At 30.6% G+C, this 20,288-nt stretch overlaps 1 protein-coding gene across 6 annotated transcripts; it reads right to left on the bottom strand.

Annotated features, from left to right (window-relative positions):
• Positions 1-456: 456 nt before the first annotated feature.
• Positions 457-20,059, bottom strand: LOC132733282 (uncharacterized). Of its 6 annotated transcripts, none has more exons than XM_060719899.1 (15): positions 19,826-20,059; positions 15,369-15,430; positions 14,591-14,715; positions 13,701-13,825; positions 12,674-13,104; positions 12,343-12,396; positions 11,819-11,957; positions 11,141-11,256; positions 9,465-9,537; positions 8,867-9,016; positions 8,091-8,201; positions 6,692-6,809; positions 5,662-5,728; positions 1,957-2,072; positions 457-1,470 (listed from the first exon to the last, which is right to left on the bottom strand). In XM_060719899.1, exons 2-14 carry the CDS (start codon positions 15,405-15,407, stop codon positions 1,998-2,000), a joined length of 1,623 nt encoding a protein of 540 aa, XP_060575882.1. In that variant the 5' UTR covers positions 15,408-15,430; positions 19,826-20,059; the 3' UTR covers positions 457-1,470; positions 1,957-1,997. The 6 variants fall into 6 exon arrangements, with proteins under 6 accessions (XP_060575882.1, XP_060575877.1, XP_060575880.1 ...); XM_060719894.1 differs by lacking the exon at positions 5,662-5,728 and adding an exon at positions 5,102-5,137; XM_060719897.1 differs by lacking the exons at positions 5,662-5,728; positions 19,826-20,059 and adding exons at positions 5,102-5,137; positions 16,693-16,717.
• Between the last annotated feature and the right edge of the window lie 229 nt (positions 20,060-20,288).

Below are 20,288 nucleotides of genomic sequence, written 5' to 3'. Positions count from 1 at the left end.
GTGGACAGACGAACTGACAGACGGACAGACGGAGGGTAAACCTAAATTCCCCTCCGGTTTAACTTGTAGGGGACTAATAATGGTTGCAGTTATCTTATGATCCAAACTGTTGTCATTCACACCTTGTAATGAGACATTCGAAAATTATTCAGGACATATTAAAGTATGATCCTAGTTATTCATCTTAGCATCTGTTCTGAATTGATGAGAGGAAATTGAAGCCATTTTGTACAAATCTTAACCATAACAAGTTGTGTTATACATGTATATGCTTTTGTTATACGTATATGTGAACCGTTTCTTATATAAGTGCCGTCGTTTTGTAGACAATAATGCAAAAGCAAATTAATGTTTGGAGATAAACTTCATTTTTAGAGAAATGTAGAAAGTATTGTTTTCTTTTAAGTCAAATTAAAAAAGCAACAACAAAAAACAACAACAAACAAACAAACATGTATATTTTTATTGCTGTATACTTTATTTTACTGATTTGTTTTCACATAAAAGTAAGGCACATTTTCATCAAATTGTAAAAACAGCATTTTTAATTGCATTTCACGGAAAGCATATGAGAGATTAAATAAAAAAAAAACGTTCAGTCTTTGAAAACAGATATACATGTATGTTTATCTATTTCTCCAAGATCTATCTACAAACTTCAAGTTTAAGCCATATATGTCAAGCAACTCATAATGATGAATGTCAAAGAAAACTGTTAACATCTAAAAAATCTTAATTTATACAAGCATACGCTTATGTTTACCACTTTTGGTTTGTTATACTGGCATTTTAGGAAGGGAGATCCATTTTTCCAGGTTTTAATGAGTTATGTATGAAAATGTACCTTTAATACTAGTCAAGGTTTGCATAGTATCAACAATACTGTACAAAAGGTCTGACCTGGAACTTAAAATGAATCATAAGTCACAGGTCTGACTAAGTTATATACAAAGACAAACATTCATTGGAAAAGTACGTAACATGTAAATTGGCTTCATTCTAGTACAGCACATAAACTAACCAAGATGTCTGTATGGGTGGAATGTCATATTTTGAGACCAATCTGATTAAAATCAACTCCTAAATAACGCTACGCGTAAGAAATAAGTAGATCTGAACTTTAGTTAGATTGATTTTGAGATTGGGTTCCTTCATGTTTCATATCTGGCTTTCGGATAGTCACTCAGTTCATATTTATTTCTCGTATTCATAAGAATCATAACATATTTATGTATGTATAACTTTTTCCTGAAACACATACAAAGAAAACACGAAGACTGTACTGTACACAAAGTTCTCAAACCAATAAACGAATGGAATAAAAAATTCAATAACAATCTCCAGGCACGAGGATTTTATAATCAAAGGCAGGGCGTCATCACAATCGGCTTACTGGATTATCAAAGCCTTGAAGGTTTTTACCATTTGCGTCTTCCTCAGTTTTCATCAGACCCTCTTTATCTTCTTTATCTGAAAGTAAAGTGTGAATACAAAATAAATACAAATACATTCAAATGAAAAATAATTTTTGTAATCTTTTTCTCTCGATTATTTTAATTTGTAATCTTTATTACAGTCAAAACATTTCTTGTAATATAATGTAAATCTCAGATATTTCTGGTAATTAAGATATTTGTAATGTTTGCGAGAACTAATTTCCTTTCCCCTTTTCCTGTATAATAAAGTTTATATATACATATGAGCCGTGTCATGACAAAACCAACACAATGGGTTTGCGATCAGCCTGCGCATTTTCAGGATCAGTGCTGTTCGCTTACAAACCCTATTACAAGTAGAGAAACTGATAGCGAACAGCATTGATCCTGATCAGACTGCGCGGATGCGCAGGCTGGTCTGGATCCATGCTGGTCGCAAACCCATTATGTTGGTTTTGTCTTGACATGGTTCATATATATTATTTTTAAATTACAAGAACGAGTTAAAGAAACAACTTACGTTTGCTGTCGAAAGAGTCTGTTGTGGAACAGAAGGAGGTGTTAGAGTCGTCTGTGTTTTCGTCTGCTTTCCCACGTGCTTCCTGGTGACGTCGCGTTGTCGCTTCTATCCGTTTCCTATATTAAAAATTTTGTTTAATAGAATATATGTTATGCAATAAATTTGAAGCGAACTTCATTTTAAATGGTTTTGATTTTTCTACTGTAGAAAGTGTTACTGTATCGCGTAAAAAAGCCCATTTCATTCTTCAGTTTCATATAAGCTCATCACTAAATTTTGAAAGATGTAGAAGAGGCAATTTTTTTACATATTTTGTTACCACTGTGATCACTAATATTAATGTTAATTATTATCACATTAAATACATGTCTATATATCATAAATATTAATATGTATATTATGGATTAATATGTGACTGTATATAAATTACATTTTTTAATTTTAATACATGTACAATCCTCTATATCATACAGTAATATGACGGGCAAGTTTATATTTCACATTGGAGTCTGCTAGCTACATTGCAAATTCTTAATCTATATATTTCGTAATGAATACTTATTTTAAGGTACAAAGGCACGAACGTTTAAATGTCCCACTTTCCTCATCACCTTAAGGATATTGACCTATTATGATAATGATGTCATATAAAGCTTATAAATTTGAATATTCATATTTTTCACAGATAGTATATTCTTCAAAAGATGGAATAAAACATGATTTATTGTGTCATTTAAATTAATTATTATGGTACTGTCTCTATATAAATTTGACATGTCACGTCCTCATATAAAAGAATATATTACCATCTACATAAACATGCTAATAAATGCGCATTTATACTGCCATAAGAAAAAAACTAGTTAAATAAGTGTCAGTCATTACTCATTATCATGGCATGAATTTAGAACTTTGTGCGAAAAAGTGGATCGTTAGAAAAACCGGTTTTCTTCATGGCTCCTAAACATGACTTATCGTGTGTTAAATGTTATTTTAAATGAAAACTAAGCAAAAATTTATTTCATGACTCGAATTAGCATATGTTTTAGTGTCATATATTGTTGGGTAACACCGTCTGACTAATACAGTCAACTATCGCTGGTGAGTTTATTCTCCGTTCTCTAAACGAATTTAAAATACTTGTTATTCAGATTAGTTAAAAAGATCTAGGGCGATGAAATAGTATCTATTTAACAATCATTCATAATCATTAACACCACTGAACTGTCCATTATGAATTTTAGGGATATCAAGATGAAGTTATTTTTTAAAATAGTGAACATCACAAAACTCGACTTGCATAGATATTAATTAACATTCAGTGAATTACTCAATTCAAAATTTATGAGTAACCTTGTGGAAAATAATGACTTTTAGGACATGAATGGTGACATGTCTGGGGTCTGTTCTCTCAGTGCATGGCAGTGCGGATGGACATTAAGCCTTGGTTTAAACATGTCTATTTAAGCTCGATTGCGAAACAAGTTCTTGCAAATTATATTAATCACTTTGCTTCCTGGAACCAACCAGTACTGGTGTCATATGAAGAAACATGGTCGTCGCCCAATAAGGGCTCGAGCCAATAATCCCTGGGTTGAGATGCAGACACCTTAACCACTAAGCACCGCTCCCATTAGGCCTTGAATACATACGTGAAAATGCCAACAGTATAACGCTTAGTTAGACTGCCCAGATTCGCAGACTAGCTTTGCTCTATTATATACCGGGAGCAAAGTGTCATCACTTTTGGTTTAAGCAGAGAAATTGTAATGGATTTCTATAAGTGACTATACATAAATATACATGTATGTACAATAATGGCTATCTTTTAAATAAAACTGTGCAGTGTCAGTCGAAATTAAAAGTGTAGATCTTTGAATAAGCAAGTGTGAAAACTGTGATCAATAGTAAAGATTTTTCCATTTCATTTTTTATATAAATATTACGTATTTATCTTTTAGCATATCAAATAGAAAAGAAAATACCCTACATTGGAAAAATAGCTGTATATTTTGTTATGCTTGCGGCATCTAAAAATGTATGCTACATGTATTATTTCGTTCTTGACCTTATGAGATTAAAGTATGAAGAAAATGCAATCTGAGAAAAACCACAAAACAAATATACTAGCTTTTATCATTTGTATGCACATTTTTCAGTTGCTTGCATACTTGTCTTGTTGCCCAGTTTTATCACTTTTTGGTCATTTCTCGGCGAGCAGTCCACCAGGTGAAACGTGATAATTTTCATACAACAAGATGAGAAAAAAAAATGAATTTTCTGTTTATTATATACATTTTTCTTTCTTTTCCTTTTGACATTACAATTTAAAAGAATTTCCCTTAACTTTTGTGTACTGGCAGAATTAAGAAAAAAGTAGTCCGGCAAGACACCAGTGCAAATACGGAAAGTAGATTTTACTGCAGTGAAAAATGAAATTTTAAAGTGAAAATATGGAAAATGAAAATTATAACGCATTTCATTAATATTTCTCAAAATCTCTTTTTTAAAATATGATTAAAACAAATATATCTCATTGGCTTATGGTGAATATTTAAGCTTAAAATAATCACATTTTTATTTAACATTTCTATTTTCTAGGATGGATTTATTCTAAAAAGATAAATCTATAGGGTATGGTGGTACTTCTGTTGGCTAGGATAATTGTATTCTATTAGCTATGATAGTAATATTGTTAATGATAATTCTGTTGTGAATAATAGTTATATTTTAATTTAACAATTAATAACTGAAATAAATATATTTTAAGATGATTATTATATAGACTAAGATAGTTATGTTTAAAAATGATAATTCTATAACCTATAATAAATGTATTTAAAATGATTAATCTATTGGCTATTATAGTTACGTTTTAAAATGATAATTCTATTGACTATAATACATATGTTTTAATATGACAATTTTATTAGCTATAATACATATGTTTTAATATGATAATTCTATTGACTATAATACATATGTTTTAATGTGATAATTCTATTAGCTATAATAAATATGTTTTAAAATGATAGTTCTATTAACTATGTATTTATTAAAATAGTTATATTTTAAAAGATAATAAATTCTATTTGCTATAATATTTATGCTTGCAATAATAATTCTACTGGCTATGATAGCTTACGGAAGAACTGACACCTCCTTGTCCGTTTCCTGTAACCTACAATACTTTACTCGGTAAGACAAAACTAAACCAGGAGCCACGAGTGTTTGATTAATTATAATAAAAAATTAACAAATTATCACATATAAACTGAGTAGAACATATCATCATAAAAGTGAATTTGTATGAACATACTTTCCATTTCTGTCAAAAAATAAAAGCAGCCTTATGTATTTTTGATAAACTCGGATTAATTGTACATGTAAAAGTTTGTTCACGTGTAAACTGGCCAAGTGCTCAAAATCGTATGATATTGTCCCATTAGTTTCTAATAAAAAATAAATACTAAGGAGGTTTAAACATTTCTACGGAAGCACATAGGTGGCAGTCGATATCCCTATTATTATCATCCCGTGACCATAAGATACGAAGAAATATTTTACAAAAGGTTACTTTAGTGCTTTTGTACGTTTTTAATGACAAAGACAAGCTAAGAAACTGAAAAAAAGACTTTGTTTCATTCTTTTCTTGATTAAGTGATGTGAGACTTTTTGTGTACTCATTTAAGCTTGCCCTCTTACCAATAGAGCATACGAGCTTTCACCACCCACACCAGAATCCATATACTCTAAACTTCCATTAATCGAGCTTTAAAACAAACCAAAAAGAAATGCAAGATGGAAATTTTCCATAAAATTAATGTGTGCAGTGTTAGAAAAATAGTAAAAACTCATTACGAATAATGACGAGCGACAAAAAAGCCTGCTAAATCACATCATAAGTAAAGAATACATGTGTTTATTCTGTACATACTGTTACCGCAGACATACATGTATATGAATGAACATTCGAATAAAAAATAGTAAAGGACTTTAGTATTCTAGTTGCGGACCAGTTTCCAGACAAATTCTTTAGTTTTTATTCCGACAATTTCTTACTATTCTTTCTTTTCTAACTATTAAAAAATTTATCGAATAAACGGAATTTCAATTATGCGACTGATGCTTGTTCCTGATTATGAAAACGCAATTATCCTTATTATTCTATTCATAATGAAACAAACACTTTTCAAATTTGAGATAGTTCATACGCAGGTCAAGGGATTTAGATATAAAATTCTAACACTATTTTTAGATTTCACAGATATGAAGGTTGGTCTTTATTTGTGACATAAGTCTCTTGAAATGTTAAACTTTTTACTGTTTTTCATGGAATATCAATTTTTTCTATGTAGATTTATTGTCTTAAGTAGGGACGGTATTCTGGTTCCGAATAGTACGCAGTATTGAGTGCAGATTGATAAAAACATACTGAAATAATCTGCTAAAATACGTTTACTTTTCAATGACAAAGCCCTATAAAGAAATGAAGTCATCTGTACATAATTTTGTCTTCTAATAATGAAAATAATAAAGTAATAAAATATCGATGGTAGTTTTCAGTTGTCAGATGTAGCACTCCTGTTAAAGAATAAAAGAAGACCCATCACAACCATTGTTCAAGAAAATTTGTAATGCAACACGGATGATCAACTGGAGCAATATCTTCGTGTCGCCATTTATCAAACTTTGGTAATATAACAATCTAATACTGGCAAATGATCAGGCCTACCTCAATTCGGCGTCATCTCTGTTTATTGTTGCAATAAAAGAAGCTGTGTTTTCTGCAAGAATTGCCACCAAATTTTTGTCGTCTTTAGAAGCCTCCCTTGTCATTATTGCTGACCGGCCTGAAATAACACAAAGGATTACGACACCATTAATTCGATAAATATCGACAAATGTCGGGTAATTTCGTTAGAACCAGCCGCTCTCTTCTTCCGACAGTTTTCGTACACGTCAATCGTTTAGTACATTTTTCGACTGTTATTGAGTAAAAGTAAAAAAAGAAACAACAAAAAGCAACAAACAAACAAACAACACCCCCCACACAAAAACAACAACAAAAAACAACATTTTTTTACTAATTATCTTTTTTAGAAACCGAAAGTTCAAAACTACATATATATACTTCATGATGAGCAGGCTACATTATATGTTAATTGAAGAAGATGAACAATTAATAAAAATAATCGTTCTGCAAAACTGTATGTTAAAATATAGTTTGTACGGATTTAGAATTTAAAATTAAATGCCAAGACTGTAACCTGGGGTGTGACTGTTCGGTTTAGGGGAGACTATTCCACAGAAACATGATTCTAACGAAATAAATTTTGATGGTACTGTCTCAGAAGTAAAAGAGGTATACTTGTTGAGTGTTGAGGGTATTGCGGATGTGTATAACTCTATGTTATTGATTGTCAGATATATATTTCAATCATTTTATTACCGAAATATACTTTATTTTCCAATAGATGTCAACAAATTACATTTGTTAATAATTATTACTACAAAGATTTCATGTTCATATCAAAAGTAACGTAATAGAACATTTCATCCGTAATATATCCGAGATGATCATTGTTTGTTGGCGAGGTGTTCTGATTGCCATGAGCGGGTGTTCCAGTACACGTACATAATAATATGAGAAAATACCAATACAGCAGCGCAAATTCATTAGTGCCAGCTATCCTTAAATATTATTTCATGTAATAATAATAATAATAATGACGGGTGGTTTAAGTATGTGATTTTTGAAATGTATATTGAATATAATAAATGTACGTTCTTTTATAATGAAAGTCAATGTGTAAAATGAAATCATTTCTGTTTGTTTTTTTTTTAGTCTTTATATTACGCAAATATTGTTAAGACATATTGTATAAGTTTAAGGGAATTCCATTTCAAAATATGACAATTAGAGTTATCCAACAGTATAGACAGTGTAGAGCCCAGTCAGACAACACGTATATTCAAACTAGCCTGGCCATATACTTGTGGCAAAAACTGATCTGGTCCTTTTCCGGTTTCAGCCGGTAACGACTTAACTCTTACAAAGGTGCAACCGAAATCCATATCATCTATTCGTTACTACATGTAGATGGAATACTTTAAATGGTAGAATTACTTACTTCTTGGCCTTCCTGTGATCTCATCATATGTGTTGTTACGCAGTCTTATATCAACAGCTTCATCATCAACTTTATCTTGTTTATCAGTCAGAACATCTTCTAGTTGTTTTGCTGAATAAAAAACAGTAAAAATTAACTTTTTGCAATCCCAGTATTGTAATGTCTTATTTTGTTTCGTATATTCTAGTACATGTATACTAGTTTGTCATTACACGATATCTGATCTAATACACGTGTATTTATGACAATTGTTCAAAACGTATATCTTAGAGAAAAGCAGCAGCGGATAACAGTGTTCCGTGATTCCATCATGTTTTCGTATCGGCGAATTCTGGTGCATATTTAACGCGGTAGCGACGAAACGATACGCCAAAGCAAAGTGAAATGAATATCGTGCATTTGGATCGAGTCGTCCATCTATCGCAACGTCAAAACCGACACGTCATTTCGTCTCGTCGTGTCATCCCTTTATCTTGTCGTCGCTTCGACATATACCGTCATTTCAGTGTATCGTCTTGTCGTGTCATCGCTTTAAAGAAACGAAACAACTAGACGATGAAAAAGACCAACGATACCATGCAAAGGAACGATATTTCATTCGTCTCGTCGCTCCGGTATATCGTCTTGTCGCGTTGGCATTATGTGTTTGCTTGAGCTCGTTTAAGGGATGCATTATCAGTACTTTATCATGTTTGAATTAGATCATTTCGAGGCCACATTACAATGAGATATAACTTCAAAATCTCGCGGTTATTAAAGTTTTATACAATGCTTACCTTGTTTTGAGGTTGTTTCATTAGTAATTGTGACGTTTTGTGGCGACATCACACCAGCTGTAAAAGGTTTATTCATTGCAGCACCTCCCATGGCGAAATTAGACATTGCACCCAGAGCATTCGTTTTAGCTTTTACTTTACGGTACAAATCTGCAATTATCAAAATACATCAGGTATGGTGTATATTTCATGTACATTGTATTTATAGCAATTAGCGGGCAGGTCCTTGTCGTCTGAACATGTCCTGCACAGTGCGCTTTTTAATCGGCACTTTTAAATGGTTGAACAATGATTGTTGCCATTTGACTTGAAAGAAAAACTTGAAACCTTATGTACTGTTAACGGATGAATTTATTGAAAATTGGTAAAGTCAAATTGCGCTCTGGACAATTTTTGATACTCACGCACGTCGTACAGAGTGTAAAAAGGAATGTAACAGCTATTTGTCATTTTGCTCAGCTTAACTAAAATTAACTTAAATAACAGGCGAGGTGATTAACATTAAAACATAAAAAAAACGGAAAAATAATTAAGTTAAATATAAAATGTATAACTTGTTAGGTTTAATTCGGAGAATATTAGAACAATGGTGACTTACTGAGTTTCGCTGTAATATATGATTCAGGAAGACCGGCGTCTGTACACATCTTCTGTAAGGCGTCAATACAAGCCTGGAATATAAAATTCATGTTTATAGCGTTATATCGCCATGGAAATGGTTTGTCAACAACAACAACAACAACAACAATAACATGTAAAGTGTTTAAATGTCAAATATTCCATATAGGTGTTCTCTATTAATGACTATAAAGACTAGCATTGCAATAGCACGTGTATGTCTCTGTAGATAGATATTTTGTAAAGGCAAAAGTTTGAAATAATTTTTCATAGAAACTTCTTATTATTTCATTAGCTCATCTTTCTATATTTATTATATTTCTTACATAACTGTATATCATCATACATCGTGAAATCGTAAGTTAGGTAGACAAACGATTTGATTGGTCAGTGGTTGTACAGATATTTCGATATTACTTGTTTGAGAAGAGAAGAATATTTTTCTTCTGTAAACCAATGTTTGACATTAAAATGAGGTCCAAATGTTTACAAATTATATGTTTATCCATTACCTGAAAATGATCGCTGGGTCTGATTTATATCACCTAACCTTGACCTTTTGATGACAACAGCCTTAATTCGTCGTTTATAGCCTTTTTATGAACTTTGATGTTTATTTGATTTAACCCCCCGAGGTTGTATACTCGATTAAGTCTGCATCCCATATTACCCATATAAAATATAAATGAAGCATAGCCCTCTAGTGCAGCGATGCTTAAGAATATCAATGTTTGTTTTTGTTATAAAGTTTTTTTTTATTATATATAACAAGCGTCACGCGGTACAACACATTTTGAACATTAAATCTTTTGTAAACACATTTAAATTAATGGCTTGTGAAACCTAGTCATCCGTTTTACATAATATTATTCTAAATGATACTGGCCGTAACTAAAGGGAGTTTGTATTTACGTTCACAGAATTATCTTTATAATTCTTTATCTGATACAATTTACCTCTAGGTGTCTTATTAAGGAAATTGTAATATCATATCAATTGGTGAATAATATTAACATCAAACAACATGACTATCGTTACAATCAAATAACCGGTAACGAGCAAATTCATCGGCTAAATATGATTTTCTTTTATTGATAAGCCTTTAGGCTTCCGGCAAATAAACATTCAAAACATATATGATATGATATGAGCCGCGTCACGACAAAACCAACATAATGGGTTTGCGACCAGCATGGATCCAGACCAGCCTGCGCATCCGCGCAGTCTGATCAGGATCAGTGCTGTTCGCTATCAGTTTCTTTACTTGTTATAGGATCTTTAGCGAACAGCATGGATCCTGATCAGACTGCGCGGATGCGCAGTCTGGTCTGGATTCATGCTGGTCGCAAACGCATTACGTTGGTTTTGTCGTGACGCGGCTCATATATAATTACGTAGACAGTGAGTGATACAGACTAGTATATTTACATAATTAACAAAAAACATTGTTTTAGCATACATTGAAAAACATCCAAATAACGATACCTTTTTATCGAATGCATAGAACCGGTACATTGTAGTGTATCTTATTTCATAGTTGACAGACATTATCAAGTTTTTGTAGCATTCTTCAATAAGTCTGAAGTAAGCCTACTTAATATATTAAGAAGGCAATCATTACTAATCCATATTATTGTTTAAGAAGACAATAATTACCTCAAGACCCTTATTCTCGTCCTTTAATTCTTTGAGTTCCTGTGATATTTTCTTTTTCTGCTTGTAAAGGAGTACCAGTCGTAAATGTTCATGATCCATGATGGCAACGATGAGACCTATATGCAAGAAAATATACCTTTATTAATTTTCATTGAAACTGTATTATTACGCACCAGTCAATGGTGATGGTGGGTGCGGAGGGAAAGTGAGGGGGAGGGGGAAGGAGATAGCTAGCACACAGATGGTAAATCCCTGCTGAATCCCTGTACTGTTTGCTGATCATATCCACTGGAAACCGCTCCATTAAGCCGGTAGTGCGGGAACAGGCAAAAAGTCCGTACTTGGCTCCTTTCTGCTACTCCTCCAAGCATTGAGCTAGGAATTTGACCCGAGGGTAGAAGTAAAATGCGCATGTAATAAATAATGCAATGATATAAATAGTACTTGGGGAATATGTTTGAATCTGTGGGAATTAAACATAAGATGTTTGTTCCCGTTAAATGATCAAACATGCACTTTTTACCAGAACAATGGATTTTTATGAGCACATTCAGCCTGTTTAGTCCATGTTTATAATATGATATATATTGTATAGATTTCTGATACAAATAGTATCAAACTTAACGTTATGTGTGATTAAATAAAACACTCAAAATACAATAAAAAACAAATATTTACTGTTAACAACTCGAATAATTCTCCACGGTACCATAAAGGCGAGAATCATGACAAACTCCTGGACTGTGAACTGTTGTAAACCTTTGAGGAAGACGAGATCTACTATAAATGAAGCTATCACTATAAACCCGTCAAAACACTAAAAACAGAAAGACAGCAATTATTTATAGATTAGTCATAAACATTTCTGATATAAATAATAGTATTGTACGTCAAATAGATATTAGGTGTTAATGTGTTTTTTATAAACTTTTACATTTTCAATATACTTGTAGATTGGTTAAATATAGTTTCATATTCTAAAATACGAACACATTTACAAGACTACATATATGTCTTCTGTTTCAAGACGTTCGTCAGTAAAGCTAATGATATCATTTTATTCCGTTAATTTTTATTATTTTGAAACTTTTATCTCGCTGTAACGGATGAAGTCCATTCCATTTTAGTCGATAGGTAAAAAAGAATACATTGCATTTTCTTTTATATAAACGTTCCGACATCACACTCGAGGATAATCTTACCTCGAGTTTATGCTCTAGCAACTCTTTGCCCTGACAAAATACTTTGAAAAACGTCTGAAAAATAAAATGGATGGCAAAATGTAAAGAATTTTTAAAGGAATAACGGCCTAAGTACTATTCAGTGCTTATAACTTTCAGTGAATTATATATAAGGGTTAATATCGTAAAATGTTTCCCCCTATTATCAGTTATATCACGATTTAAGCCCCAAACACCTCTTTTCTTACTACTTTACGCACTTAAAACTTGATTCCAAAATATTAAAAACTTATTAATGACTACATTGCTTGGTAAAATTACGTAAATTACAATGACAATTAGACATTATTACCTCAACGACAAGTATTGCTAGAATCACTATTGACGCTTTATGCAATGCGTGTGCAATCTCTTCTTCTATTGTATGATACTCGTGATGTTCTTCGTGCTCCACGTGCACCATGTCATCTGATTGATTACTATTTATAGTATGATCATGACCATCAGACGCTCTTCTTTTTCGTACGGCAGTTGATGCAGATGGTATAGTCGTTGTAAGAACTGTGTCTGTTTGTGAATTGGTTTGGTTATTTCCTGAGTTAGTTTCATTGCTGTTCATGTATTTTGGATGTGTGCTTTTCAGCCACGAAAGATGAGCCGCGAGAATTTCTTTCTCGAGTGCTTCGATGTTTTCTTCACTGATATATCCAAGCCTCGCAGGATACAGATCTATCATGTCGCTGATAAAGTGTCCCGATCTATCATACTCTCTCGTTAATAAATCTATTAAAAAAAGGATTAGAACATGTCTGATTATAAGCCATGTTATCTTCCGAAATGCAATTAGGCTAATTTGAAGAAATGTTACATATACATGTATGTTCCTTTAATGGCAATTTAACTTAAAGTCGAAGAAAAAATGTCTAGACTCGAGAGAATAACGGGTGATAATAGTTAATGGAACTTCATATACTGTCAAAACTTATTCAATGATTAAAGCATTTGAAAATCAGGCAAAAGAACAGTATTTGGAAACTTGTTAGCTATTGTTGGCCTCAAATCGATTCTTGGAAAACATCAATTGGTCATGGCTGAACATATGAGATATAACATTTTATGAAAACCAGTGCCTATAATGTTTTTAACTAAATCTAATGTAGATAAGTATCAATACTGATTTAAGCCTTTATAATAAAGACACTTATAGATAATACTATGATGTAATAATTCCTCCTTTTACTAATACAGCAGTGAAAAAAAAATACCGAGGCATCATTCAAAGACCTTCTGTATGATTCAAGTCATTTCTCTTAAACAACTGTAATTGCTGTAAGCAAAGAGTTTAGATTAATTTTAACAGCAATTAAGAGGACTATTACCTGTCACATATTTGATGTCCAGCATTAATGTACCAAGCACGAGTAAACAATCTAAAACGTTTAGAACTACCACCATCAGAAGTAAATATTTCCCATGTATCATATGTGCTCCCTTATGACGTATTCTAGAAATAGTCAAATGGTTGCAATATACAAAATAAAACAAATACATGTAAATGCAAGATGTCATTACCCTTTTTTGTATATAAAAGTTATATGTTAAAGGGACTCTACTGAGGTTTTTTGACATGATGGGACTGAAAATATTTTTTTCCAGATAAATGTACCATTTGTAGATTTAGACCACAAATCTTTGTGCAAAATTTCAGATCATTCGCGCACTTCGTTTTTCCAGAATAATTATTAAAAATGTAAATAATGACCCAAAATGAAGAGCGTTTAAACGCTTTTCACTTAAATGGGACTAAGAAAATCATAAAAATAGGATTTTCAATTTATTGCAAAGTATATTTCAAACTATCTTTGCATATATTTCTGTTTAAAGTGCCCCAGCTAATTTATGAAAGAAGTTCAAATGTTATGTTTTTAGGCTTTTAAACCTCAGTTGAGTCCATTTAACATACATGCATGAATATATATTTTTGTTTTAGAAATAATGCATAAATAACAATCGAATTTTAAAGCAAATAACTAAATTGAATACTTTAAAATAATATGAAAGGTTCAAGTTTTAAACGTACTAATTTTATAAATAATTAGTTGTGAATTCTTCAAAAAAGAAAAAAGAAAAAAAAGAAAGAAAAAATGAATAAACAAATAAGTAAAAATACAAAATTCAATCCTAGATCATTTAACTTTCAATATAGAATTATCTAAACGAAACAATGGTTTGACAATAGCTAACTTGTTATCCTGTTTTTTGTTTTTACCTTCCAATTTTAGTTGTTGGTTTGACTTTTTTCTCATCTTTCTCCAACTCCTTCTCGAGAGCAGCTTCTGTTTTATTGAGAACCATCATGCTTTGTGCCATCTTCGCTGTCTCTCCGGCAAGGGCCTTTAATGTTGAAAGTTAATATAACAATACAAAACGTATGTGCAATTTCGCATCTGACATGAGCATGTATACAGACGCTAGGGCAAGGTCTTTGATGTCGAAAATAAGCTTAAAAGTTTTATATCAATGAAATAAGTATGCTTGCAATTTTGTTATTGATATTTTACTGTGTCTGAGGTGGTTGAGTCTTTAATATTAAAGAAATGCAATAAACTGAATACTTGCATTTAGAAGTGTTACTACATCACACTTGTTGGACTCTTATGTCATAGAATATACAAAATAAACATAATTCAAGTGAAATTTCCTGTGTCTCATTGGCTAAGCATCTGATTGTGAAAGCAACAACAACAACAACAACAACAACACTAATAATAATAATAACAACAACAACAACAACAACAACAACACACAAAAAACGGTTTAAGAATACAACAACAGAACAACGGTCTGAATGTACAACAACAAATCACTGGCTTGAGTGCAAGAGCACAAACTCTAGCGAGTGAAAGATTATAAGGCTTAAACAGGTAAAGTAAAATAGTTCCCGGATTGTGCCGGTATCTCAAAATGTGCGCCATTTTGATAAAAAAAATTATTTCAGTTCTACACCTACAATTCTTAAAACACGACAACAAAAAAGGATTTCTTACCATAAGCCCAGTAGGCTTTTTCTGTTTTCTAAACGGCATATTCGTCCTTAGATGTCAGAATTCTGAAACCAAAATTTACAGAAATAAATAAAAATATAAAAATTTCAAGAAAAAAAAATGAAAAAGATAATTAAGGCTTTCTCAATACAAGCTGGCATTTGTCGTAATAAACATGGTTATAATAATAATAATAGTAACACAGAACTATATTTATATGTATTATATATAGTTGATAATAATAATAATAATAATAATAATAATAATAATAATAATAATAATAATAATAATAATAATAATAATGATAATAATAATAATAATAAAATAATAATAATAATAATAAATAATAATAATAATAATAATAATAAATAATACTTTTAATAATAATAATTATAATAATAGTAATAATAATAAACATTACCTCTGCAGCTACAGAAGCAATTTTACTTTCACTTTCACTCTTTACTTATTACTTTTTTATACCATATTCCCAATTACCCATTTACGTACGTATGTATGTAGTTTTAAGAGAAGTTTTATATTTATTATGCACCAGACCATAAAAGAATTGGCTTTAGGAAAACCGCATAACGAATAAGAACGTATTGTTTGTATTTTTAACAATAGTGGCGAGCATGGGGGTGTCTGAATTGCCTGAAAACACTTTTACCACGCTGAGATGGACAAACATTTTATAGATATATGCTGTAATGTTATTTTATGACGGTTGTCTGTTTTCTTATTTTAATGTATTATGATAATTGAAGGATACATGTATATGCGTGTTCTGTTTAAATAAAGGTTTACATAATATATGTGTGGAACGTACCATGTATGTTTACTAGATAATTATATGAATTATTGTTTATATGAATTATATTATAATCCCGGTGAAAAATGAATAAATATTGCAAAGTATATTTCATTGAAGCATTGCATTTTGTTATCATAACTAATCTGTTTATTAAAATTCTAATTGTATCATTCTACCATAAATCAGTATCGTACTTGAACAATGAAGGCGTAATTAAAAACCTACTTACTTAATAAATATATAAAGGAAAGATATATGAATAGAATAACCTGTTATATGTATTAGTAGTCCATAAGATAATGAAGATTTTAACTCCTAAAAATAAAATGCAAACCGTATTTATCAATACCGCACTTCAAAATATCTCGCTAAGAGATGTTGTAAAACGAGTTTTGAATTGGTTGAATAAATCACCATATTTGTAAATTAATGATTAAACATTAAAAACAATAACGACACGAAAAGTATGACGAAAAAGAAAGTCGTGGGTAGGAGATATCCACGAGTATATACTTTTATTTCATTTCTCTCTATAATAATTTGATACACCAATCCCCCACCGCCCCCAATAAATTCCCTTTACTAGACCGTATCGCTTAACGAAAATACATTTAAGTCAGTTTAGATAAATTCCGTCTGTGCAAAGTTACAACACGTTACGTCATATCGCGAAACCGTGAATCTAGATTAACAAAGCTTTATTTCTAAACCTAGCTGTGAAAGCCCCGGGGTATGTCTGGTGTACGGATATGCTTTAATTACTAAATAAACCGTCCCCGTTTTCATTGAAATGTTATCAATGCAAAATAAAGAATACGTAGATAATTTTGTTGATAAAGACTAAGAAAAGACGTACTTTAACGTGTATAAAGATTTATTTCTGATTTGTACATAGTACATCATCATATACATAACATAATAATATTTGAGCAACATATACTTTTCAGTGCAATCAATATAAAGAAATTAATAAAATAAATAATATAAAGAGATTAATAATTGTAATTGTAACAATTGTCATTGTTCAGATATTTGTTATTAAGCCTCAGTTAAGTGAGGATGAAAATATTTAAGAAGAAAAATCAATATCAAAGCTAATTTTTAATCTATCATTAAATTTTCGGCTGAATATAGATAATTAATTTATTGTATGAATTTTGAAAAAAAAAACACTTCCAAAATACCTTTATGAAATAAACATGTTTGTACATTTTGTTAAAAACAAACAACGCTTGCTTAACGGTCAAAACACTGCGTAAGAAAGTATCATACTAATTTGTTCCGGAACATTTTATTCTGCTTATGCACACTATGGATGTGTGTTAAATAACAGAGACATTATCTTCGACAACTCGTTTAAAAATAAAGTAAAAGATTATGGAAACATCATATAGTAACATTATGTTGGTTTTGTCATGGTGCGGCTGATTAATGTTTTTCTTTCAACAAATGACTATTCTTTTCAAACTCCCTGCACATAACAATGATACATTACACAATTTGTTCTTTTCCCCTCGTTTCTCTTTTGCAAATTTGCTGTTTTAATTTCTGTAACAAAATGTTTATCTTGTTTCAAAAAACCAATCTACAAGCGAAAAGTTTCGTCTTATTTTTTCATTGTCAATTAAAATACGAGTATAAGTTTTGTCAACCCGAACAAAGTATATTTTGTTATGCAATAAAAGATGCGGTATCTATTGTTTTATACAATAAACAGGATCTTCGTGATCAAAGGTAATAAAATGATTTTAATAATACATTAACATGCATACCAAATATTATTGAAACAATTTTTATTTGTTAATTAACATCAGCAGAATACATTCTTTACATAGAAAGAATTTTGTAAGTATCCGAAAAAAAAAACATCCCGTGAAGTTGTGAAATAAACATGGAAAGAAAGAAAAAGTAAACAGTCGGGGTCCTGCATCTTCTATCACTTTAAACAATACATTGATATTGATTTATTGATTGATTAATTGATTCAATTAATTAATTAATTAAATAAATAAATAAATTATTTTTTTTATTATTTATTCATTTATTTTATTTGCTTTATTTATTTTATATGGTTTAATTTCAGCTAAGAATCTGTCCTGAACTTCTGCATTTCAAGAACAGAACAGAACAAACATTTTATTTGAGACTTGTACATATACATCGTCTTGCAAATATATTTATAATACAATATATCATGTCACATGGTTATGTTTACACACGAAAAATATATTGATTGCACAAAAATACAAACTAAGTAGAACTAAGCAGGAATTGTACAAAAGTATACATAATCATACAATAAATACATATATGCAATCATATTTTGTATATCTTATCAGGTGCATAGGTCGAGAAACCATTTTAACAAACAAATGATAAATTTTATAGTGTTAAAAATCTGAAGAACATTTGCTTGTAATCATATTATTTGATATCAATTAAGATTAAACAGTATAGAGAGGATAAATATTGTGAAACAGTATACAAACGATGCATAATGCACGTGAATATCAGTTACTTATCAGTGAAAGTATTACGTATGTAGCGGCTTTAATATAATTTGCTTGATTTGTTATTACTGTATAATTTTTATTTGTTAGCAGCTGCATCATTTTAAACACACTAGGCCTTTAAAAAAGTATCTTTTAATGTATTTCTTCCTCATATCTTCATAACATTGACATTTAAATAAAAAGTGAAAATCATCTTCTAAGTTGAAAGAATGTCGCATATCTCGCATTCATGTAAATGATTTCAAGAATATAGTTATATTTATTTTGCTTGATTTTCTTTTTATTTTCAATAAATAGAAAAATAATTAAAAATTAAGATTTTGAATCGATTTGTTTTTTTACTTTTTTTTTTCATTTTTTTGGACAACAAAATAATAACATTTCTATCCAAGAACTTAAAGTTGATGCAACTTATACATGTATACATTACATTCTAAACACGTGTTTGAACATCTTTCTATATATAATTAGCAATCATATTAACTTGAATGTACATTTATACCAACATGCCTCCTGATTTATGCTAAATTTCATGAAAATTTAAAATAAAATATTTAAAAGTAAAATATTGTGAATTGAACAAAGAAAATAATTTACACATAGCAATTCATTAAAGTAAGGAAAAGTAGCTCTTTCTACGTAAGTGACGCAGTAGAAAATAAGACGACAAATACTACATAATATTAAGTGCTGAATCGCAAAAAAGCAACATGTAAATTACTACTTGAATGCTAAATCTTTTAACTTCTCTTTAAATCTTAGTACATTTCTCTGAAGTTTTAATTTTCTTAAAATATTTTCGTTATTGCTGAAGTAAAACATAATTTATCTTTTTGCGATAAACTGTAACCAAGAAAAATGATGTTTAATAAATAAGCAAATAAACGATACAGCACACGACCTTATTACATATCAATTAAATACTTTGCAAAGGTAAAAATGACTAATCCATTGATATATCATTATATAAAGTCGTATATTTGAAGTTAGAGTCAAAAAGCATTTAAGCTTCAATGTACCCTCTAAAATAAATGTAAAAAACAACATCATATTCACGCACTCATGGATATTATTTTCATATTCCGGTGAACGGAATCTTGTTCTGTCTTAAAAAATATACAAAAAATACTTACCACAAAGGTCCAACCGTATCTCCGTAATAGTTTTGCAAAAATAAGCCAATCAAGACGGCAATGGAGTAACTCGTTAGGAAGTTAACTAAATTAACTAATTTTGTATGAGATTGGTATCTTATCACCACTCATGGGTATCTTTAAAAGGTCTTTATCTCTCTCTAGTAAACCCGTTTTTCGTGTTTTATATGTACTATTTCATTTATTCATGCAGTCACCTATGTATTTTCCCCCTTTTTTTTCAAAAGAAAAAATGTCCCTTAAAAAAAACTTTAACCGGGGCCCAAACCCGGGTCCCGTTTAAAATTCACACCCCGGTTAAACAACAAGCCCGACGCAAAGTGCAAACGGTTTTTACCACACAGGCGAGATTTTGACGCGTTAAAAGGTCTCTAGGGTGAAAAATATTTTCCTTTATTCTGATAATTCATATTTTCAATTAAGGCAAAAATCTATATCCTTA

This window comes from Ruditapes philippinarum, unplaced genomic scaffold (assembly GCF_026571515.1).
Source record: "Ruditapes philippinarum isolate M1 unplaced genomic scaffold, ASM2657151v2 ctg2634_1_1_1_1, whole genome shotgun sequence".
Lineage (NCBI taxonomy): Eukaryota > Metazoa > Mollusca > Bivalvia > Venerida > Veneridae > Ruditapes > Ruditapes philippinarum.
The sequence above is the reverse complement of the archived record's forward strand: the minus strand, read 5'-3'. Positions and strand labels throughout refer to the sequence as shown.